This window comes from Lacerta agilis, chromosome 6 (genome assembly GCF_009819535.1).
Source record: "Lacerta agilis isolate rLacAgi1 chromosome 6, rLacAgi1.pri, whole genome shotgun sequence".
NCBI classification, from domain to species: domain Eukaryota; kingdom Metazoa; phylum Chordata; class Lepidosauria; order Squamata; family Lacertidae; genus Lacerta; species Lacerta agilis.
In genome coordinates this window covers 55,399,688-55,416,881 of record NC_046317.1, presented here as the reverse complement: position 1 = coordinate 55,416,881, position 17,194 = coordinate 55,399,688, and the positions used below count along the sequence as shown (strand labels likewise).

The 17,194-nt window shown below is 41.0% G+C and overlaps 1 protein-coding gene and 1 non-coding gene across 6 annotated transcripts; both read left to right on the top strand.

Moving 5' to 3' along the window:
• The first annotated feature begins 189 nt into the window (after positions 1 to 189).
• Positions 190 to 12,833, top strand: LEMD1 (LEM domain containing 1). 5 transcript variants are annotated; one of them, XM_033152820.1, is made up of 8 exons: positions 193 to 295; positions 3,756 to 3,942; positions 4,635 to 4,742; positions 6,139 to 6,212; positions 7,742 to 7,825; positions 9,054 to 9,149; positions 10,648 to 10,709; positions 12,506 to 12,833. In XM_033152820.1, the coding sequence occupies exons 2-8, from the start codon at positions 3,774 to 3,776 to the stop codon at positions 12,720 to 12,722; spliced, it is 810 nt and encodes a 269-aa protein (XP_033008711.1). In that variant the 5' UTR covers positions 193 to 295; positions 3,756 to 3,773; the 3' UTR covers positions 12,723 to 12,833. The 5 variants fall into 5 exon arrangements, with proteins under 5 accessions (XP_033008716.1, XP_033008711.1, XP_033008715.1 ...); XM_033152824.1 differs by lacking the exon at positions 193 to 295 and adding an exon at positions 359 to 418; XM_033152821.1 differs by lacking the exon at positions 193 to 295 and adding an exon at positions 415 to 516.
• Positions 402 to 473, top strand: TRNAW-CCA. The gene has a single exon. It is a non-coding gene; the product is annotated as a tRNA-Trp (tRNA).
• Positions 12,834 to 17,194: the final 4,361 nt, after the last annotated feature.

Genomic DNA, 17,194 nt, shown 5'->3' with positions numbered 1-17,194 from the left:
TGTTTCCCGTGTAGGTTCCACCCATAAAGAGGCGTGGTCCGCCTGGTGGTTGGCTGGGTAAACGCATAGGGGCTGTCCTTCAAAACGGCGGTTTCAAAACAGCCCGGGAGGGCGCGAAGCTGTTGCTCCACCTACTAGCTCAGCTGCCTTGACATCTGTTTCTGTAACGGGGTTCTGAGGGGGGCTTAGAGTAGGGGTTTGAAGGGAAGATAAGTAAGGCTATGTAATTTCTTTTTTTCCTCTAGCAAAGGGTAGCCAGTCTAGGAATGCAGAAAAAGCAAGGCGCCCCACCTCGGTGAGTGTTTCCCAAACAGGGTAGAGCGCATGCGCAAGGGAAAAAAAAAAGCAAGCCGAAGAGCGGCGGCAGACTCTTCAAGCTGAGCTTTCGAAGAGCTTCCTAAGACCTCGTGGCGCAACGGTAGCGCGTCTGACTCCAGATCAGAAGGCTGCGTGTTCGAATCACGTCGGGGTCACGGGTCCCCGGGAGGGGATTTATTTTACCCCTTCGATGAGGTTGTAAGCAAGCGGAGTCGAAGGTTTAAAAATACCTTATGTTTAGAAACACGCCGTTCTCTCTACGCCGGCCGTTTAAGAGCAGGGGGGGCCCCCTCAGGGTTTGCAGTGCAGGGTGGGGAACCCAGACACGGGTGAAAACACAGGCGCAAAAGGCGCGGGGGTGGGAGGGGCGTCGCGTTCCGCGTGGGATGTGGCGAGTGGAGCTCCACAGCTTCGTGAGAGCGAGGAGACTGAAGAGAAAAGTGAGGCAGGAAAGCAAAAGGGCGAGGCCCAGTTTGCTACCGTCCAGGATGAGTTAACCGGACCGAGGGGCAGTCCAGATTCATTTGCCTTTTCTTTTCCAAGGAAGGGAGGAGGCAAGTTTGAAAAGTAATAGCCATTTGGCGAAACTACCGGTACCTCACAGAGCCCTGTGAATTTTTATCGGGCGTTATTGAAGCCCCTCAATGAGATAAATATAGAGCAAAACAAGGTGCAGGAGATGCTTTTGGGGAAGCCCTACACAGTGCTTTTTTCTAAAAATTACTCTCATTTTGACTCAAGAAAATCACAATTTTATAATTCAAATCGGGGGAAATAAATACAGTAAATGGACAAAAGTACAAAGATTCACAAAATGTTTAGGGGTATGCATACCCCCAGAAAAAAGCGCCGGCCCTATCCCTTTTTATATTGCATTCTGTTACTTGCTGTTTATTCACAATATTGAAAACGTGGCCATTTTCATTTTTAAAAACCCAGGTGTTATATATCCCAAGGAAAAAGAGAAAGGTGAATCTGAAATTTTATCCTCTTTCCAGCCCCTCACTTTCACATAGATTTTTAAGAACACGGCATTCAGATATATATATATATATATACACACACACACACACACACACACACATATAGGTGAAATAGAAAATTAGGAACCGGCAGGGTTGGCTCCAGATTTGAGAAACTCCAGGGCAAAAGTGTGCTCTGGTGGAGCTGGCAGGAGGCTTACCTACCTGTATGTGTCAGCTGGTTGGAATCCAGCCTCCCTTTTAATTTTTCACAACATTTGTGATCTAGCATTAATCTGGGGGAATTGTGGGGAATTAAAAGGTTGTCCCGATGCAGCTATACGGACCAGATGTACTGACACTGATGCATGTGGGACACCCTGACCCACATTGCCCAGGACCTCCTCAAACTTGGAGCTGGTCCTATCATTCCCCAATTTTTCATTCCATAAAAAGTGTTCCTAGCCGCCACCACCCAAAAAAAGGCATAGGGACCTGGTGTGTGTGAGCGTGAGCTGCTGGCTTCCCAAGGATGCCAAATGCTTGTGCCAGTTCTTCGGGTGATTTAATTGGAAACACCTAAAAGATGTGAAGATGCTCACTTCAAGGGTATTCCTGGGTGCCTCCTGACTTGCTGCTTTACAGAAAAAAAATTCAAGTGCATTCTGGAAATACTGGTTTCTGCAGTTAAAAATGTTCCGTTGTGCTAGCAGGCATGTCCAACAGGTAGATCGTGATCTACCAGTAGATCACTGGACATCTGCAGTAGATCACTGGCAGACCATTGGCTCTCCCCAAAGAAGCCGAACAACTGTGGCTGCCCTTAAAAAAGCTCAACATTCTATCTCCTCCCTGAAAAAAACTCAGCAACAACTTTGGGCCTTCCTCCTTTACTAAAAAAAGCTCAACAACTTTGACCTGAACCCCCAGAAAGGGGGTAGATCACTGCCAGTTTTAAACTGTGAGTAGATCGCAGTCTCTTGGGAGTTGGCCACCCCTGTGCTAGTACAACAAATCCACTTTCTTTTTAACCTGGACTTCTTATGGTTAGGAAAGTGGCAGAGGAAAGTATTCAAAGTGTGGCAAGAATGAATGATTGACAGGAAGATGGGTAAGCATCCCACAAACAAATAACAAATGGTCAATTTATACACACACACACACACACACACACACACACACAAACACACACATATATATACACATACATACGCTGCAGTTTCACAGAAAATATTTCACAGAAAATTCAACAAGGTAGTGTGACATAAAAGCAGAATACTACAGTAACAACAGTAAAAATCTGTGAAAGCCAGTTGGTAAAAATATAAAAAGCAATGAAGACCAGAAATAGTCTGCCCTCCCTTTAAACTTTGTACAAGTAAATCGGGAGGAATGCTCAATAAACAGGTTGTGTGGAGGAGCCCTTGGTATGATTTATATGGGGATAATAAGAGTTTTGAGGACAAAATGTATTCTGAGAGCTGATTTTAGAATATATACTGATAATCTTATACAATAAAAACTCCTGCCTTTAATCATTTACTGTATTTTCAGAGTGGGTTACAATAGAAAAGGTCATAAAATAAGCTGGAACAGCACATTGATGCATCCGATAATATTGGCTTGAGAGCAGGAAAATATGCATATGTAAATCTGAAAAGCAGTTTTGTTCTTTGCAATGCTAGTGTACAATAGTAGTTGGAATCTATTTTCTCTACTTAGCTGTGTTACTAATCAGATCATACTTCTATGGGGGGATGATGTAATTCTAAACACCAGTTTACTTAGGAATTTTCAAGGGCATGCAGTGTGCCTTCCTGTCCAATAGGAGGTGCACCGCCTCTTGACTAGTATTTTGCAGAGAGCGCCAGGAAGACAATGAGGGTTGTTTTTTTTTGCACTCTGCCATTGCTGCCCACCTCCTCCTTGCACAAACAGTTTATCTTGCATAACTGCAGTCCTGTTGAAAGAAATGTTTATTTGCTTCTATAGGGCAGGCTAGTATAGCATGTTACTTGGTGAGTTTCACAAAATGTGGAGGGGAGTATTAGACAGGGGGGCAGTAATCTCTCCTCTGCTGAACCGTCTAGTTTTGCCCAAAATATATCCAATCATTCTGGCAGTCACTTTTATTGGTTCCCGACACTCTTTCTAGTTATATATACTTTCATTTTTGGAGCACTTAAACTGAAATTTTGGCAGAATCATTTTTGTTGGTGTTAGTTGTCAGTGAGATATGTCACTTTATACTTAATTTGGTTTCTACATTTTTATGAATATGCATATAAACATTGTAATACTGTTCATCTGATCATTCTTTTAAGCCCTTAAGAAATCATTCCAAAGCTGGCACAAATCCAGATGCAGCACTTGAGCTAATTCATGTTTACTTGTCTGATTCAAAAGTGATTAATGGGGGGGGGGAATACTGCAATAAAGAGAATATTCTTAACCAGTGTTGTGTTTTTTTCATAGACTCTACCATTAGGAGATATGGAGAAGGTTACTGTTGATGTGCACATAGAAAACAAGGGAAAAGATTCTGCAGAACAAGGCTTTGTGGAACAAGACTCCAAAGATGAAATTGATGTTACAGCTCTGAGTGACACTGAGCTATGGGAGCTTCTCTGTGCATATGGAATCACCCCTGGACCAATATTACGTATGCTTCAGAAGAGTGATCACTAAAACAGTGATATAAAGCGCAACTGAGTCTAATATTGTAGTGAGCAGTTGAAATTGCAGTAACAGATGAGTGACTTCCAGATTAAGGCAAATAGTTGTCAATCCCAGCTAGAGGCAATCCAGTTCTGGGCAGGGAGAGCATATGCAATTGATTTGAGGTTCTTTTTCTCTGGACAGAATGAATGTTTGGTTGCTGCAGGTCAGTGTGGGCACATGGCTTCACCGCTGTGCCCATGGTGTCTTGTCCTTGCCACCACTCCCTCGGTAATTGGCAGCAGCCTCTGTGTTGGGAAACTAGGTGAGCAATGCCTCTGCCCTGCCAACAGCTACTGCATAGGAGAAGGCAAAGATTTGTTCTCTGCTGCTTCAACGGGCAGATCCAGCATAAGTCAATGGAGGGTAGGTCTTAATTGGACATTAGGAGAAACTTCTTAACAGTAATAGCAGTTTAATAATGGAAACAATTTAGTGGATACTGGATAGCCCTCTGTTGGGAATCCCCCAGCTCTAGATTTCCTGCGTTGGTTAAAGCCCCATCCAGCTCTTGACTATGATTATCAACCATTCTGAGTATGCAAAATTTCCCATTCAATGCAAACAATTTAATAGCACTTTGAAATGCAGCAAGCTATTGCTAAAAACATTTGTGCTTTGGCCTGTTTCTTTTAGCTTCTACAAGGACCATTTATGAGAACAAGCTCCTGCAGTTGATGAAGCAGTGCCCAGGAACAGCAGCTGAGTTGAACAGTGAGGTTAATTCTGAAAATGATGGAGAAGGTAGTACATAGTAATCATTCCCTAAATGAAATGCTTTGAAACAACCCCCCCCAAATATATAGTACAGTACTAATGGCTAATTGATATACTTATTGTGTTTAAATTACTGCTAATAGTTTTATATTTTAGTGAGAAGCTCTTTTAGTAGAAATAGATGGTTCAGTAGTTCAGCGAGTTTTTGTAGTGTGGAATATAGAGTAACCACGAGGGAAGAAATTAGACTTCAATGTGGTCTCCTTAAATTATATTTAGAAATCAGATGTGGTCTCCTTAGATCTCTTTGGATTTCTCCAAACTGCTTAAGCCAAAGCCTCTTTTCTCCTTTCTCGCTATGATACAAGTACAGTCGTACCTTGGTTTTCGAACAGAATGTGTTCCGGAAGTCCATTCAACTTCTGAAATGTTTGGAAACCAAGGCGGGGCTTCTGATTGGCTGCAGGAGTGCCCTGCAGCCAGTTGAAAGCAGCACCGGATGTTTGGCTTCCAAGGCAAAGTTCACAAACCGGAACACCTACTTCTGGGTTTGCAACGTTAGAGTTCCGAGTTGTTCATGAACTAAGCTGTTTGGAAACCAAGGTACACCTGTAAGTTAATTTTGAAAGCTGTTAGTCACTTTAGAGTTGGAGCTACTGTAGAGAATCAGAATTGACCTTGACATTAAGAGTCTCATGCTGTACCAACTGCAAGTGTTCAAAAAGATTGCATGTGGGATTCCCTTGCTCACATACAAATGCTGCCTTAAAGAGCAGCTTTTGACTATAAAATGTTAAAGCTCATTAGTTTATTTCAAAGGGACTTCATATGTCCAACCTAAAAGAGACACATTCCAAATACGTGTAGCAATGAAGTAGTTTTTTCATAGATTTGTTGTAGTTTCAAATGATGACGTTCTTAATTAAAGTAAGCATTTTGTGGGGATCTCATTATGGAGCAATCTCATGAAGTGTTGGTGTGTGTTTGAACCATTCTCAGGATTCAGTTTTGTGTGCTTTTCAGGTTTCACCCATGCACATTATTTGCATGCATAGTTCCCCATCCTGTTAGGGATGCATGTGCGGAAGACTACTTTCATGAGCATATGGCTGGCACCAGGCGCCTGGATTCTGTAAATTCAGAAAACAGGATTACTGAAAGTACAATGGCTTGGGAAACAAAGGGATGCTTTCCCTATTTGAATAGTAAAGTGTGGGGAGGGATGTTCTAGAAATCTACCTGAGAAAACATCAGGAAAGCATATCACTTTCATAACATCCCATATCCTAGCATTCTGCACAGTAAATTCAGCTACTTCAGAACTCTTTTGAGTTTGGAACTCCATTTTTGAAAGTATTGTGTTGTATAATGTGGCATAGATGAATCAGTGACAGTTACTAAAAAAAAAAATATTCTCACCTAGGAAAAACCACAGAAGTAGTCATCCAAACAAATGGCCTCAAAGTGACAACTGAACATACCTCTGGGTCTGAAAACGTAAGTAACCCAAGGCATGAATATTTTATGGATATAGCTAAATTGTGAGCTAATATAAACTGATGTACTATGTGTCAGACTCCTGACAAGTGAAGCAATTACTCCAATCACATAATTAGAATGTTCTTCTGTGGCTTCTGTTAATGCACTAGAGCCTTAGGAAATCTGATGCAAAATAGATTTCTCAGATAGTTATGAATATTCAACTTTATTTACAGATAGAAAATACACATCAGAGGAATTATAACTGGGAATGTAGAAGAATTTCAGGTATATTTAAATGGGACAGAACAGCATTCATATCCATGCAGTGAATTGTTACATGATAGATCTAATAATCAAATTGGCTACTTTTGGCTGTTGGCCTAATGAAGATAAATTTTGGAGAAGCGATCATGGCAGAAATTGATTTTCTGGCAACCCACCAAACCCCCTACGGATGCCAACCTTGTACTTAAGCACTGGTCAGTTCCAACAATGTGTGTGTTTGGGGGGAATCGCTAGATACAAGTCACACCTGACACATGCTTATCTAATCTGTTATTCTTTCACAAAGAGTTTACAAACTCAAGAGTAACCTGTTACAATGCCAGCCATACTTCACTCCCTCAGTTGATTTTTCCTGAGGTCAGCTGCTGGGTTGTCTGTAGGAGCAGCACTTGAAACACAAACTTTTAAGTCTCTTTTGGAAGAGTTTATTGGACAACCCCAAGGGGCAACCCCAATATTCTGTGGTGTTTATGATGCTGACTATTAAAACAAAACAAAAAATGCTGCTTGCTAACTCAGGAGTTACCCAGATAACCCATGTTAGTAACTTATTTGTAGGAAAACATCTCTTTAAAATTATGCATTAATTTTATTTAATCCTTCTATTGTATAGAGTAGTTGACTCTTTGTGGTCTCTGGTCAAGCACACTTTGGTTTTTCACCTGTCCAAAACACTGCTGAGAACTCTCTAGAGTAAAAGTCTATAAGCTGATACCTCCTCTCAAGAGGGAAAGTCCTCCCACTACACATATCTCATAGGGCAAAGCACACACTATCATTTTTGTGTTTTTTTCCGCCACTGAAGCATCATTGTGGAAATGTTTATTTCTTAATGAATTTTGTTAGCCGTTTTTCATAGTTATGGGCTCATTTGTTTTCAGTTTTCTTTCAGTTACAGTCTCTGGCCTGTTAATTTTTATCAGGATTTGCATTTTACTTTTTATTTGCTTTTCCTACTGCCCTGGTCACTTATTGTGCAGCAGACTTCGTTTAAGAAATGTCATGGTAGAAAATGTCCAGTCAACAGAGAACACAATAACTACCACCACTGTTTAGGTGAAGAACACAAAATTGATTCCTGCCTCTTCTTCCAAAAATTTACTAAGCATTCTGATCGCTGAACTCTGTAGAGCAGCCAACTGGTTGCATAGTTTCATGTTTGTAAAGCATTATGCCCATCCTCACCCACACATAATATCATATGGCGTTCTTTATCTTCAGTTCCAGTCATAGTTTTTGTGGTTTCTTTTTTATTTCAGAAATCACCTGCAGATGTGGCAGAACGTCAGAAAAAACTCTTGTCATCTGATGTTGAACATAGTTTAGCTAAAATAGTGGCAGAAGTAAGTAGCTACTGTTGCAGCCCTTTGATTTAGTCAGGCTGGTGCAACTTTCATTGTCTGGGTGATTCACCATATTTTTCTGTCTATAAGACGCACCCATGTATAAGACGCCCCCTTTTTGGGGACTCAGATTTAAGAAAATGGGGGGAGATGCATCCGTGTATAACACGCCCCCTAATTTTTGGCATTATTTATTAGGGAAAAGGGACCCAGGTGGCGCTGTGGGTTAAACCACAGAGTCTAGGGCTTGCTGATCAGAAGGTTGGCGGTTTGAATCCCTGCCACGGGGTGAGCTCCTGTTGCTCGGTCCCAGCTCCTGCCCACCTAGCAGTTCGAAAGCACGTCAAAGTGCAAGTAGATAAATAGGGACCACTCCAGCGGGAAGGTAAACGGCGTTTCCGTGCGCTGCTCTGGTTTGCCAGAAGTGGCTTTGTCATGCTGGCCACATGACCCGGAATCTGTCTGCGGACAAACGCCGGCTCCCTCGGCCTATAGAGCGAGATGAGCACTGCAACCCCAGAGTTGGACACGACTGGACCTGATGGTCAGTGGTCCCTTTACCTTTACTATTAGGGAAAAAACCTAAGTCTTATACACGGAAAAATATGGTAACTCACAGTTCTTCAACTTTGGGTCCCCAGATGATGTTGGACTACAGCTCAGATCATTCCTGAGCATTGATTGAGGATTATGGGAGTTGTAGTCCAACAATATCTGGAGACTTAGGGTAGAAGAACATTGATTTAAATAATAATCTTGCAATACTGTTTGTTGTACTTACTTTCCATGGTTGCTAATTCTGAAGGATTTCTACTTTGACTTAACTAATTTATTTCCAATTTAGTTTTTGTTATCCTCTGTGAGGGTGGGAAACTGATTCTCTTATTTTCCTAAAGAAAAAATTAATTTTCAAATTTTGGTCAGATTTGTCAAATGTTTAAGTTGGCTGTAATTAATGATAAAGCAGTGTCTCTTTTTGCATCAACAGTGTCTCCATTTTTAAAACTCTCAGAGTGAAAGTGTGCAGTGACTGCTGCTAAAGGAATTGTAGCAAGCAAACTTTTTTTAGCAGTTTTTTTTGCAATTTACAGATGAATGATACTGTGCATGTAACATGCCTGAACTTTTTCCAAAGACGATAGATCATCTTTGCTATGAAGGCTTTCAGCTTTCATCCTTTTCTTCTTCCCCACACATTTTAAATTAATGTCATCTTGTGTATTAACAGCTGCAGGAAATATTGCCAGAGGGTAAAGTGGCACTGCATCGGTCACAAGGACCAAGGAAGAAACCTTGCAGTCCTGAAAGGAATTACAGACAAAAGGTATTTTTGCAATAATGGTACAACACACTCAAATGTTAAATCTGGCACTAAATGTGCCATTCTTGAAAGCAGAGTTCTAGAAGCAAAGACATAAAATATCACTTGTGAACAGCACACCACTCTATAAGTCTGAATATTTATATATAGTCTTCTCTTGTTCTTTGCCCAGATACTGAAACTTGATATATATTTGCTAGCCCAAAGTTGTCAAACGTTAGATATCTGTTCTTGCTGTAGATGCTAGCTAACCATGATTACATTGCTTATTTGTGGATGAACTAGAATTTGACCTTTTTTCAAGGTGACATTTCTGAAAAGCTATTATAAACTGTTAGGACATTCAGATTATGTGTAAGACAGAGTAAACAACAGGCAACCAGCATTTTTATTTGAACTCTTGGGTTGCCATAAATGTTTCACAGGTTTTCATCTGACTTCTTTACTTCCTTTTCGCTTTATTGGCACATAAGCGTTTTGATCACAATGTGTCAGATGGCCTTGCTTCTAAAAAAAGTATAAAAAGGATTCTTTTTCTTAAGATGTTGCCTGCTGTTAAACAGATTTTTAAACATGTATTTTACTTCTAGTTAAGGCTGCGCAGATTGAAAAGTTTTGTTGCCAGTTTTTTTGTCAGTTGCTCCTCCAGATTTCCCTTAGCAAGTAACATGCCCTCTGACAGCTTTCAAGGTAGGAATAATTTAGGAATTTAGGAATAATTTAGGTTGTGGAGGACTTGAAACCAAGAATTGGCCATAGTTTTATTTATAACCTTAGAAAAGCAATTCCTGTGTCTGATCTTCATGTCAGATATGTCTGTGCATTTTAGGGCCAGTAAAGAAAATATGTAACTCGCCTACATGCGCGTAGGCAGCGAAGGGCAGCTGCCCCCCAATCAAGTAAAACAACAGAAATAACTAACTGACCAATCACGTCAGTTGTGCCCCCCCCCCATGAAAATCCTGGCTACATCCATGCTGGCCTATATGCTTACGATTTCATACTTGCTTGGAAGCAAGCGTTTTCATTAATCAAAAGTGATTCACATAAGTGGGACAATGAATTTGGAAACCTGGACACTCTCTGGAAGTTGCTTCTGGTTCATCACATCAAACCACAGAAAGCCAAATGTTTCACCTTCCCCATATAGAACTCGGGGAAAGTTGTGTGCAGACAATTCATGATGAACTAACATATTTGAGTTTGTATCTAAGATTATTATAATTAATAAGAAAGGAACACAGTTGTCTTTTTTTAAAAAAAGAGCTTATGCCAGTAACCATTGGGAACAAGAGAGAGATGTAGTATATTTGACTATGTTTAGAGAATCAGATTGATAAAAGCACAAACCTTATAGCGGGGAACTTTCACATAATATGATCTAAAATAGAATATTATTATTCCTACATGACAGTACCATTCAACTACAAGCTTTCACCATGCCCACAAAAGGAGGTAACTGCTAGGATGCCTATGAAACAAACCTTTTTCCTTTTTGCAGACAAGTGATCTACCACAGCAAGACTATGGCTATCCTGATGTTAATGTTACTGTAGGACAAAGGTAAAAATATTCAAAAACTGCCTGACAAAGCATCTCTCTCCACCCCCCTCTCTCTCCACCCCCCCTATCTCTCTGACACACACACAGAGAGAGAGAGATCAACAGTTCCTTAGAATTCCTAGTCTTGGAAGTAAACTAAAGAAGTTATGGCTTTCCATATGTTGTGGAAAAGAAACCCATTGAACATACTGAGTTTGTAAATATTTACAGCACAGCAGAGGTAAGGAACTGGATCAAGCCATTGGACCAGGTCTTTATCTTCACAAGCCCCTGTGGGCCAAGTTAGACTGGTGGGCAGAGCCCGCCACCTATTAATCATTTGATGTTACTATGATGTCAGATTACCTGTTTTTTCCCCAGGAGAAAAAAGTATACGTCACTTCCCAGGCATCAACAATCAGCTGATTGTTGGCACTTGAGAAGCAGCTGTGCAAGGCCTGTGCTTGGCAGTTGAGATTATAGGGGTTTGGGAAGCACTCAGCACAGGACCTCCAGAGCCTCCTACACAGCACCTCTCAAGTACCAATAACCAGCTGATTATCATCACTTGGGAAGCATTGCACTGGGGGCCTTGGTTGGTCATTGATGCAAAGCCCCTGTCATCAAGCCCTGCCTTTACCTTCCTCACACCTGCTATTACCTATGATGGGAAGTGTAGAGCAGATGGATGTGGCTTGGCCAAATCAGCCTCATGAACCAAATGAGGATTCCTGGAATTCCTGATGAGGCCTATGGGCTGGAAGTTTCTCACCCGATTTAGAGCTTACTAGGTTGCATAGGTCAGTAATTTTACTTAGCAGATATAAGACAATTGTGTGTTATATTAGTTTCAAGGGAGGTCAGTAGCTTAACACATTGACCCATGGCTTAGCATAAATGAGCAAACATGGATTCCCAGGGTGAAGATGGGGACTGCAACACTTTTCCCCTGGTCTTGCTGCTGCTGTGCAATATGGGGTTAAGCCATGATTTGGCTTAGCATTGTACGCAAACCCTGGTTTGTACCCAAGCCACAAGTAGTAAACCAAGAAGAAACCTTGGTTCTAACACCTAAACTAGTCAATTATTCCAGCTTTTCTTCACAATCAACTTATCTGTGGTGCAAGCAGGTGGTAATACTTTCAGCTTTTCAGAGCACTTAATTTTAACGATAGAGGACAGAATTCACCTAACCAGCCCTGTCAGTCGAAGCCTTGCATAAGGACTGTTGCTTGCATTGTGGGACTTCCCTCCCCCCCTCCAAAAAAAGAGGCTTTGGTAGGGATTGGGAGAACTCACAGGAGAGTTGGGAATCATTCACAAGGTGAAATGTTTGTAGAATTGGAAGAGTGCAATGCTTAAATCTGTTAGTCTGAGGTAGGGGAACAATTGATTGCTGGGAGGGGGGGGGGAAACAAGCAACAATCGAATAAACCTTTGGAAGATACTTATGTATTTATTGGGATGGGACTTTACTGTTAGTTCATCAATTGGCCTAACAAATGTGCTGTTAGAAAGCTTGTCTTGAATGGTTTCCAGAAAAGTTAGGACAGAGACTTTTCAACAGCATGAAGCTGCCCAGCCCCTGCCATTCAGAATACAAAGTTCCCACCCAGTACCACTCCTGCACCTGTTCTATACAGCTAATTATTCACAGTATTTCCTTTCACAAAAATGTTATTCTGATTTACAGTGCTGTAGTTTAGTAATCTAGTTTCCTGTTTTTCCAGGCTAGGATGCTGATCTAGTGTGAAAGTGTTAGGCAATGTTTCTCTTTTTAAAAGTATGATCAGCAATATTGCTTCTTGTGTTTCTAGTGCTAGAAGAAGAAAAGCAGTAAAGGAGAATCCTCCCTCTGTGAAACAAGATCCTGAAACCAAATGCCATGTAGTACCGGGGAGATCAAGAGAAGGACGTATACCAATACGTGTAAAGATTGCTGCTTTTGCCATCTTCATGTTCCTTCTCTTTGTGTATGTAACTATGGAAACTAATTTTCATAATCCATTCACAAGCTTTACCAAGGGCAAATGAGTGTATCCTGGAATGGAGGAATGGAGTTGTTAGACCAGAGAGGGTGGTTCTGTCTAGTTGCTTATGAATTAAGTGATTTGGGGGTAGCTGATTAAAACACAAAAAGAATTATCCTGTGTGTGTGTTTTCTTCCTTTAGAGTTTGTATTAAACCAGTTTCTCTTGACTTAAACATCTGGTAGCATCACCTTTCTTTATAATACCACTCCTCATTGTTGAGTTCATATATGGACATTTCTTTAGAAAGTTGAACTAAAATTGCTCACTTTGGCATGTTGTGCCATTTTTTGGGGGGGGGGAATCATAGAAGGTTGCGTTATCTCTTAGCAGTCAATTTTTCATTCTAGTTATTAGACTATTTGCCCAGAAAATACTGTTTAAGCTGATGAACCAAACAGTGAGGGATATGAACCCAGAAAAGCAATATGCCAGCAGTCTTGCTCCCCCAGTGTGTGTTCATGCCTATAAATTTTGTTGCAGAGTGGTTCTCTGTAGGTGCTGAGCAGGACGTGTCCCCCCGTCCATACTGATGAGCTGAGGTCATGTCTGCATGTTACAGCACAGCCAGGCACTTTATCTCAAGCAGAAGCCCTTATTACTTCATATAGGATAAGCTTGCAGACTTCTCCCAGGAGGAGCTGGACCACACAGAGAGCCTGAGAAGGAGCAAGCTACTAAATGGTCCAGGGCAAAGGACAGAAGAGCTCCTATTTCTGGTAAGGTGCCCATCTGTAATGAAATGTGGGTATGCAGTTGTAGCTCATTCAGCTCAGAATAGACTGGTTTTATTGCCATTTCCCCTTCTGATTGGCATTCTGACATCGGTATTGAGAGTTTAATTACACCAGATTCTTTTTGTTTGTTTACACAAATTAGACCAAAGCTTTTCTTACTCATTTAAGGCTTTGTTTTGTGAAGCATGGAAGTGATTACATTATCAGTTTCAACTCACCTTGTTATAGGTTGAATACCGAGAAACCAGAATACTGGGTAATGGAGTCACAGATTTTGTAATCATGGTTTTTGAAAAGCATAAAGTAGCTCACAAATGGTGAAAGCTCAAAAGTTGCTTTGAGACAAATTTTAACTTTTCAGCAAATGCCAAGTTACCTGTGTAATTTCTACAATCTTTGTTAAAGTGCTTTATTACATTTCTCTCATCTTCCTAAATTGTATGCCTTATGATTTTGTTCTGTGGTAACAAAGGGGCACAAGCAGCAATCAAGTTGTCATTCCTCTCATTCAATGAATGTTTCCTGTGATTACTTCCTGACATATGATTTAGTAAGAATGAGATGGTTTGGTTTGATATCTTCTAACGTATCCATGAAAATGATATTGTACAATTACCTATACTTATGTGCAGGAAGCCCAGAGTAAAGAAAGTTGACTAGTGAAGCTCAAAATCTCATGGGTTTTTTTGGGGTGGGTATGAGACATCTTTATTATTGTGCATTCGTGATTATTTTATGCTTGGTATCTTGTTGGTTGTGTGTGATCCCACTTTTAGTGCTATTTGCACCTGATAAACTTTCAGGGTGATAATACAGCTTTATTTTCAATCAGTGCATTTCCCATAGTTCCTGCTCAAATCCTGTAACATTTAATACCAGAAATGGGGTGGGGTGGGGGTTGTTTTGCTTTAGTTGTGCAGTGCAAGAGTACTATTGACATGAGTAGATGGAGTTGGATTTTGAGGTACCTGAACTATTTTCATTTTTTAAAAAAAGTTCCTATGTGCTGTAGTTCATAAGACAAAATGAGAGCTCGCCACCCCCACCCCTCACAGTTTGTGTAAAATACTGGCTGGTAGTCCCTGCTTACAGGGTTTCATCCAGTGAGTGAAGTCAAAGCTGGAATTGGTGAGTGATCTTTTTGGACACCAAGAGCTAGGCATTACTAAGTAGCTGCCATTTCTGAATTTATCTCATTGTTGCCCATCTCAGGCATTGCATATTGGGCAAATCATTTCTAGAATGTATTAATTTTGGGACACCCTTCCAAGTTTGAGGTGGTCTTGGACAGTGTGTTAGCTTCCACTCATGTATCTCAACAGCCTCAGTTCACAATATCTATACTCTGTATAGAGTGTAGCGCAGCTTTCTTTTCCTTTGACCACAAAATTTTTCAACCTATTTTGCATATATTATCACAGTGAGGCCTAGATGGCCCTCATGTTCTTGAAAGAGACTGGTTGCCTAAGGCAGTTTATTTACATTGTTAAATTTGGTATCACAGCTTTCCACCGATGCTCAAGGTGGCCAAGAGCAATAAAATACAAATACAATAAGGCAACACAAGTTCAAAGTCAATGTGAGATTTAAACAGATGGTGTCTTCTGGCTCCATACCTCATCTTAGCCACAACACTGTAGAGGTCTAAACTTCTGTATGGCTAGCCAAATTATTTTATTCTAGTTTCTTTATGAAGCAATGCCAATATCCAAGTTAGAGTTTCACCAGCCAGAAAAAGACTTCCTTTTAATATAGGAATGGATGGATCACATATAGTTTCCCTTTGATGTTCATGTAAATGATCAAGGTGAATTCTTGGCTTCCTGAATGTCTAATGAACAGACCAGTCAACTGCCTGGCTTATTTCTCTCTGCTTCTGTTGGTCTGGAAAAATACATGTGAAACAAGAAGGAATTAGGGGTTTCTTTTTGAGATCAAGCAGCTTATCCTGGCTGTTAATAAAGACATGTGGCTTCTTTTTCATTCCATTAATACCTGCTAGTTTGAATACAGCTTTAAGCTCTTCTGTGTCTAAACACCTAAATTACAGCTGCTAAGGACTGTGTGCATGTGTGGGCCAGCCTGTACATTTTATTTTATTTTATTTTTCCCAGGCCTTGTCTTTTCACAGCAGCTGTCTTTTCTGAAATGATGCCTCTCCATGTTTTGTCAAACGGTCAGGCACAGCTGGTGAACTTCTTCCCTTGGGTTATGTACCAGCCAGAATCTCAGCTTGATCCACATCTTCAGATGTTGACCTGACTCGATGTGGCAATAACTGTCAGAGCACATGGTAGAATTCCATTTATCAAGTCCTTTTTAAATCAATTGTGCCACAGGACTAGACTAAACCAGCAATTATCAAGCCTTCTAGACTAACAGAATGCTGTGCCAAATCTCTGTGGTATCACTATCACGAGAGCGTGCTCTGTATTCAAATCCCAACTAACTGAATTTGAAACTGAGGCACGAAAACCAGATTGTTCAGAGACCAGTACAATCAGAGCAGGCAATCTCATTTCACAAAACAGCCATGGACAAGATTCAGAGATTGATCAACTGCCATTGCCTCCTTTTAAAAATAATAATTAGACTTTCCCATTGCATTAACAAACAAACAAATCAAAGATGTGAGATCCTATCCTGGAATTTCTGGTTTGCATCTTGGTGCTTAAGCTGGACACTGGAGATCACAACAGAAGTTGCAAAAATTGGGTTGAATTCAGAGCGAGGAATTTTTGACACATTTGGGTATCTCAAAAGGCATATTTGTTGTTTTATTCTGACTGGAGACTTGACTTTATATATATCCCACTCTGCTCCGTGGGCTCAGAGTAGCTTTTACAGCAGCTTTCCTTGATTATAAATCCTTAACTGTCCTATCCTCATGGGGTTTGTAATCTATTATACAAAGAAACTATACATTCAAAGAGGAAACAGCTTGCCACCCCTTCCCGGTGCCAGTAGCGGCTGCAGCCTGAAGACCATTTTGCACCTCACATGGTCTAAGTCTGCAGGTGGGGAACCTGCAGCCCTCCCAATGCTGTTGGACTCCAACTCACATCAGCGATTGTGTTGTCAGTGATGATGGGGTTTGTAGTCCAACAGCACCTGGAGGGCCACAGATTCCACTTTCCTGGTCCATGCTAATTATTGCCACGTAACTGTCCTACATTCCATCTTGAGACGTTTACAAGCTGCAGGGGGTGGAACCTTTCGATCATGACCTGAAAGATCTTTCTGCCTTTAGCACCAACATTCTGCACCACTTCTGTCCTGAAGCACTGCAGCATTCACAAATCCTGTCTCATTTCAAATGCATGGCCCCAGAATGAGAAAGCTCATGTGGTGTAGCTATTAAGAGTGATGGACTAGGATTGCAGAGACACATGTTCAACTCCTCACCCAGCTTTGAAGCTCACTGATGAACTTGGACCAGCCTAGTGTACCTCACAGGATTGTTGTAAGACAGCGAAACAAGACATACTGCATTCCTTCGCTTCATTTCCATCCCAGCTATTCAACATAACCTGCTTCACAGCAGCCCTGTTGGATAGGCCAGGCTGAGCTCCTTGGAGGGTGCTTGGGGTGTAAATGTAGTGCAATCTGTCTTGTTTCACTTAAAATATAGAGCTGCCCACAAGATGATAATAAATAGCTTTAATATAGAGCATTTCAAATGTTTACATCATGTCACATATTATTCAATAGTCCTTACAACAATCCTGCAAGGTGTGGT

What these genes read in the sequence shown, in the direction of transcription:
- LEMD1 (XM_033152820.1), top strand. Translation starts at nt 3,774, where the DNA reads ATGGAGAAGGTTACTGTTGATGTGCACATAGAAAACAAGGGAAAAGAT. An exon ending in TAGCTAAAATAGTGGCAGAA is followed by an intron (nt 7,826 to 9,053) that starts GTAAGTAGCTAC and finishes GTGTATTAACAG; the next exon opens with CTGCAGGAAATATTGCCAGA. An exon ending in AATGTTACTGTAGGACAAAG is followed by an intron (nt 10,710 to 12,505) that starts GTAAAAATATTC and finishes TTGTGTTTCTAG; the next exon opens with TGCTAGAAGAAGAAAAGCAG.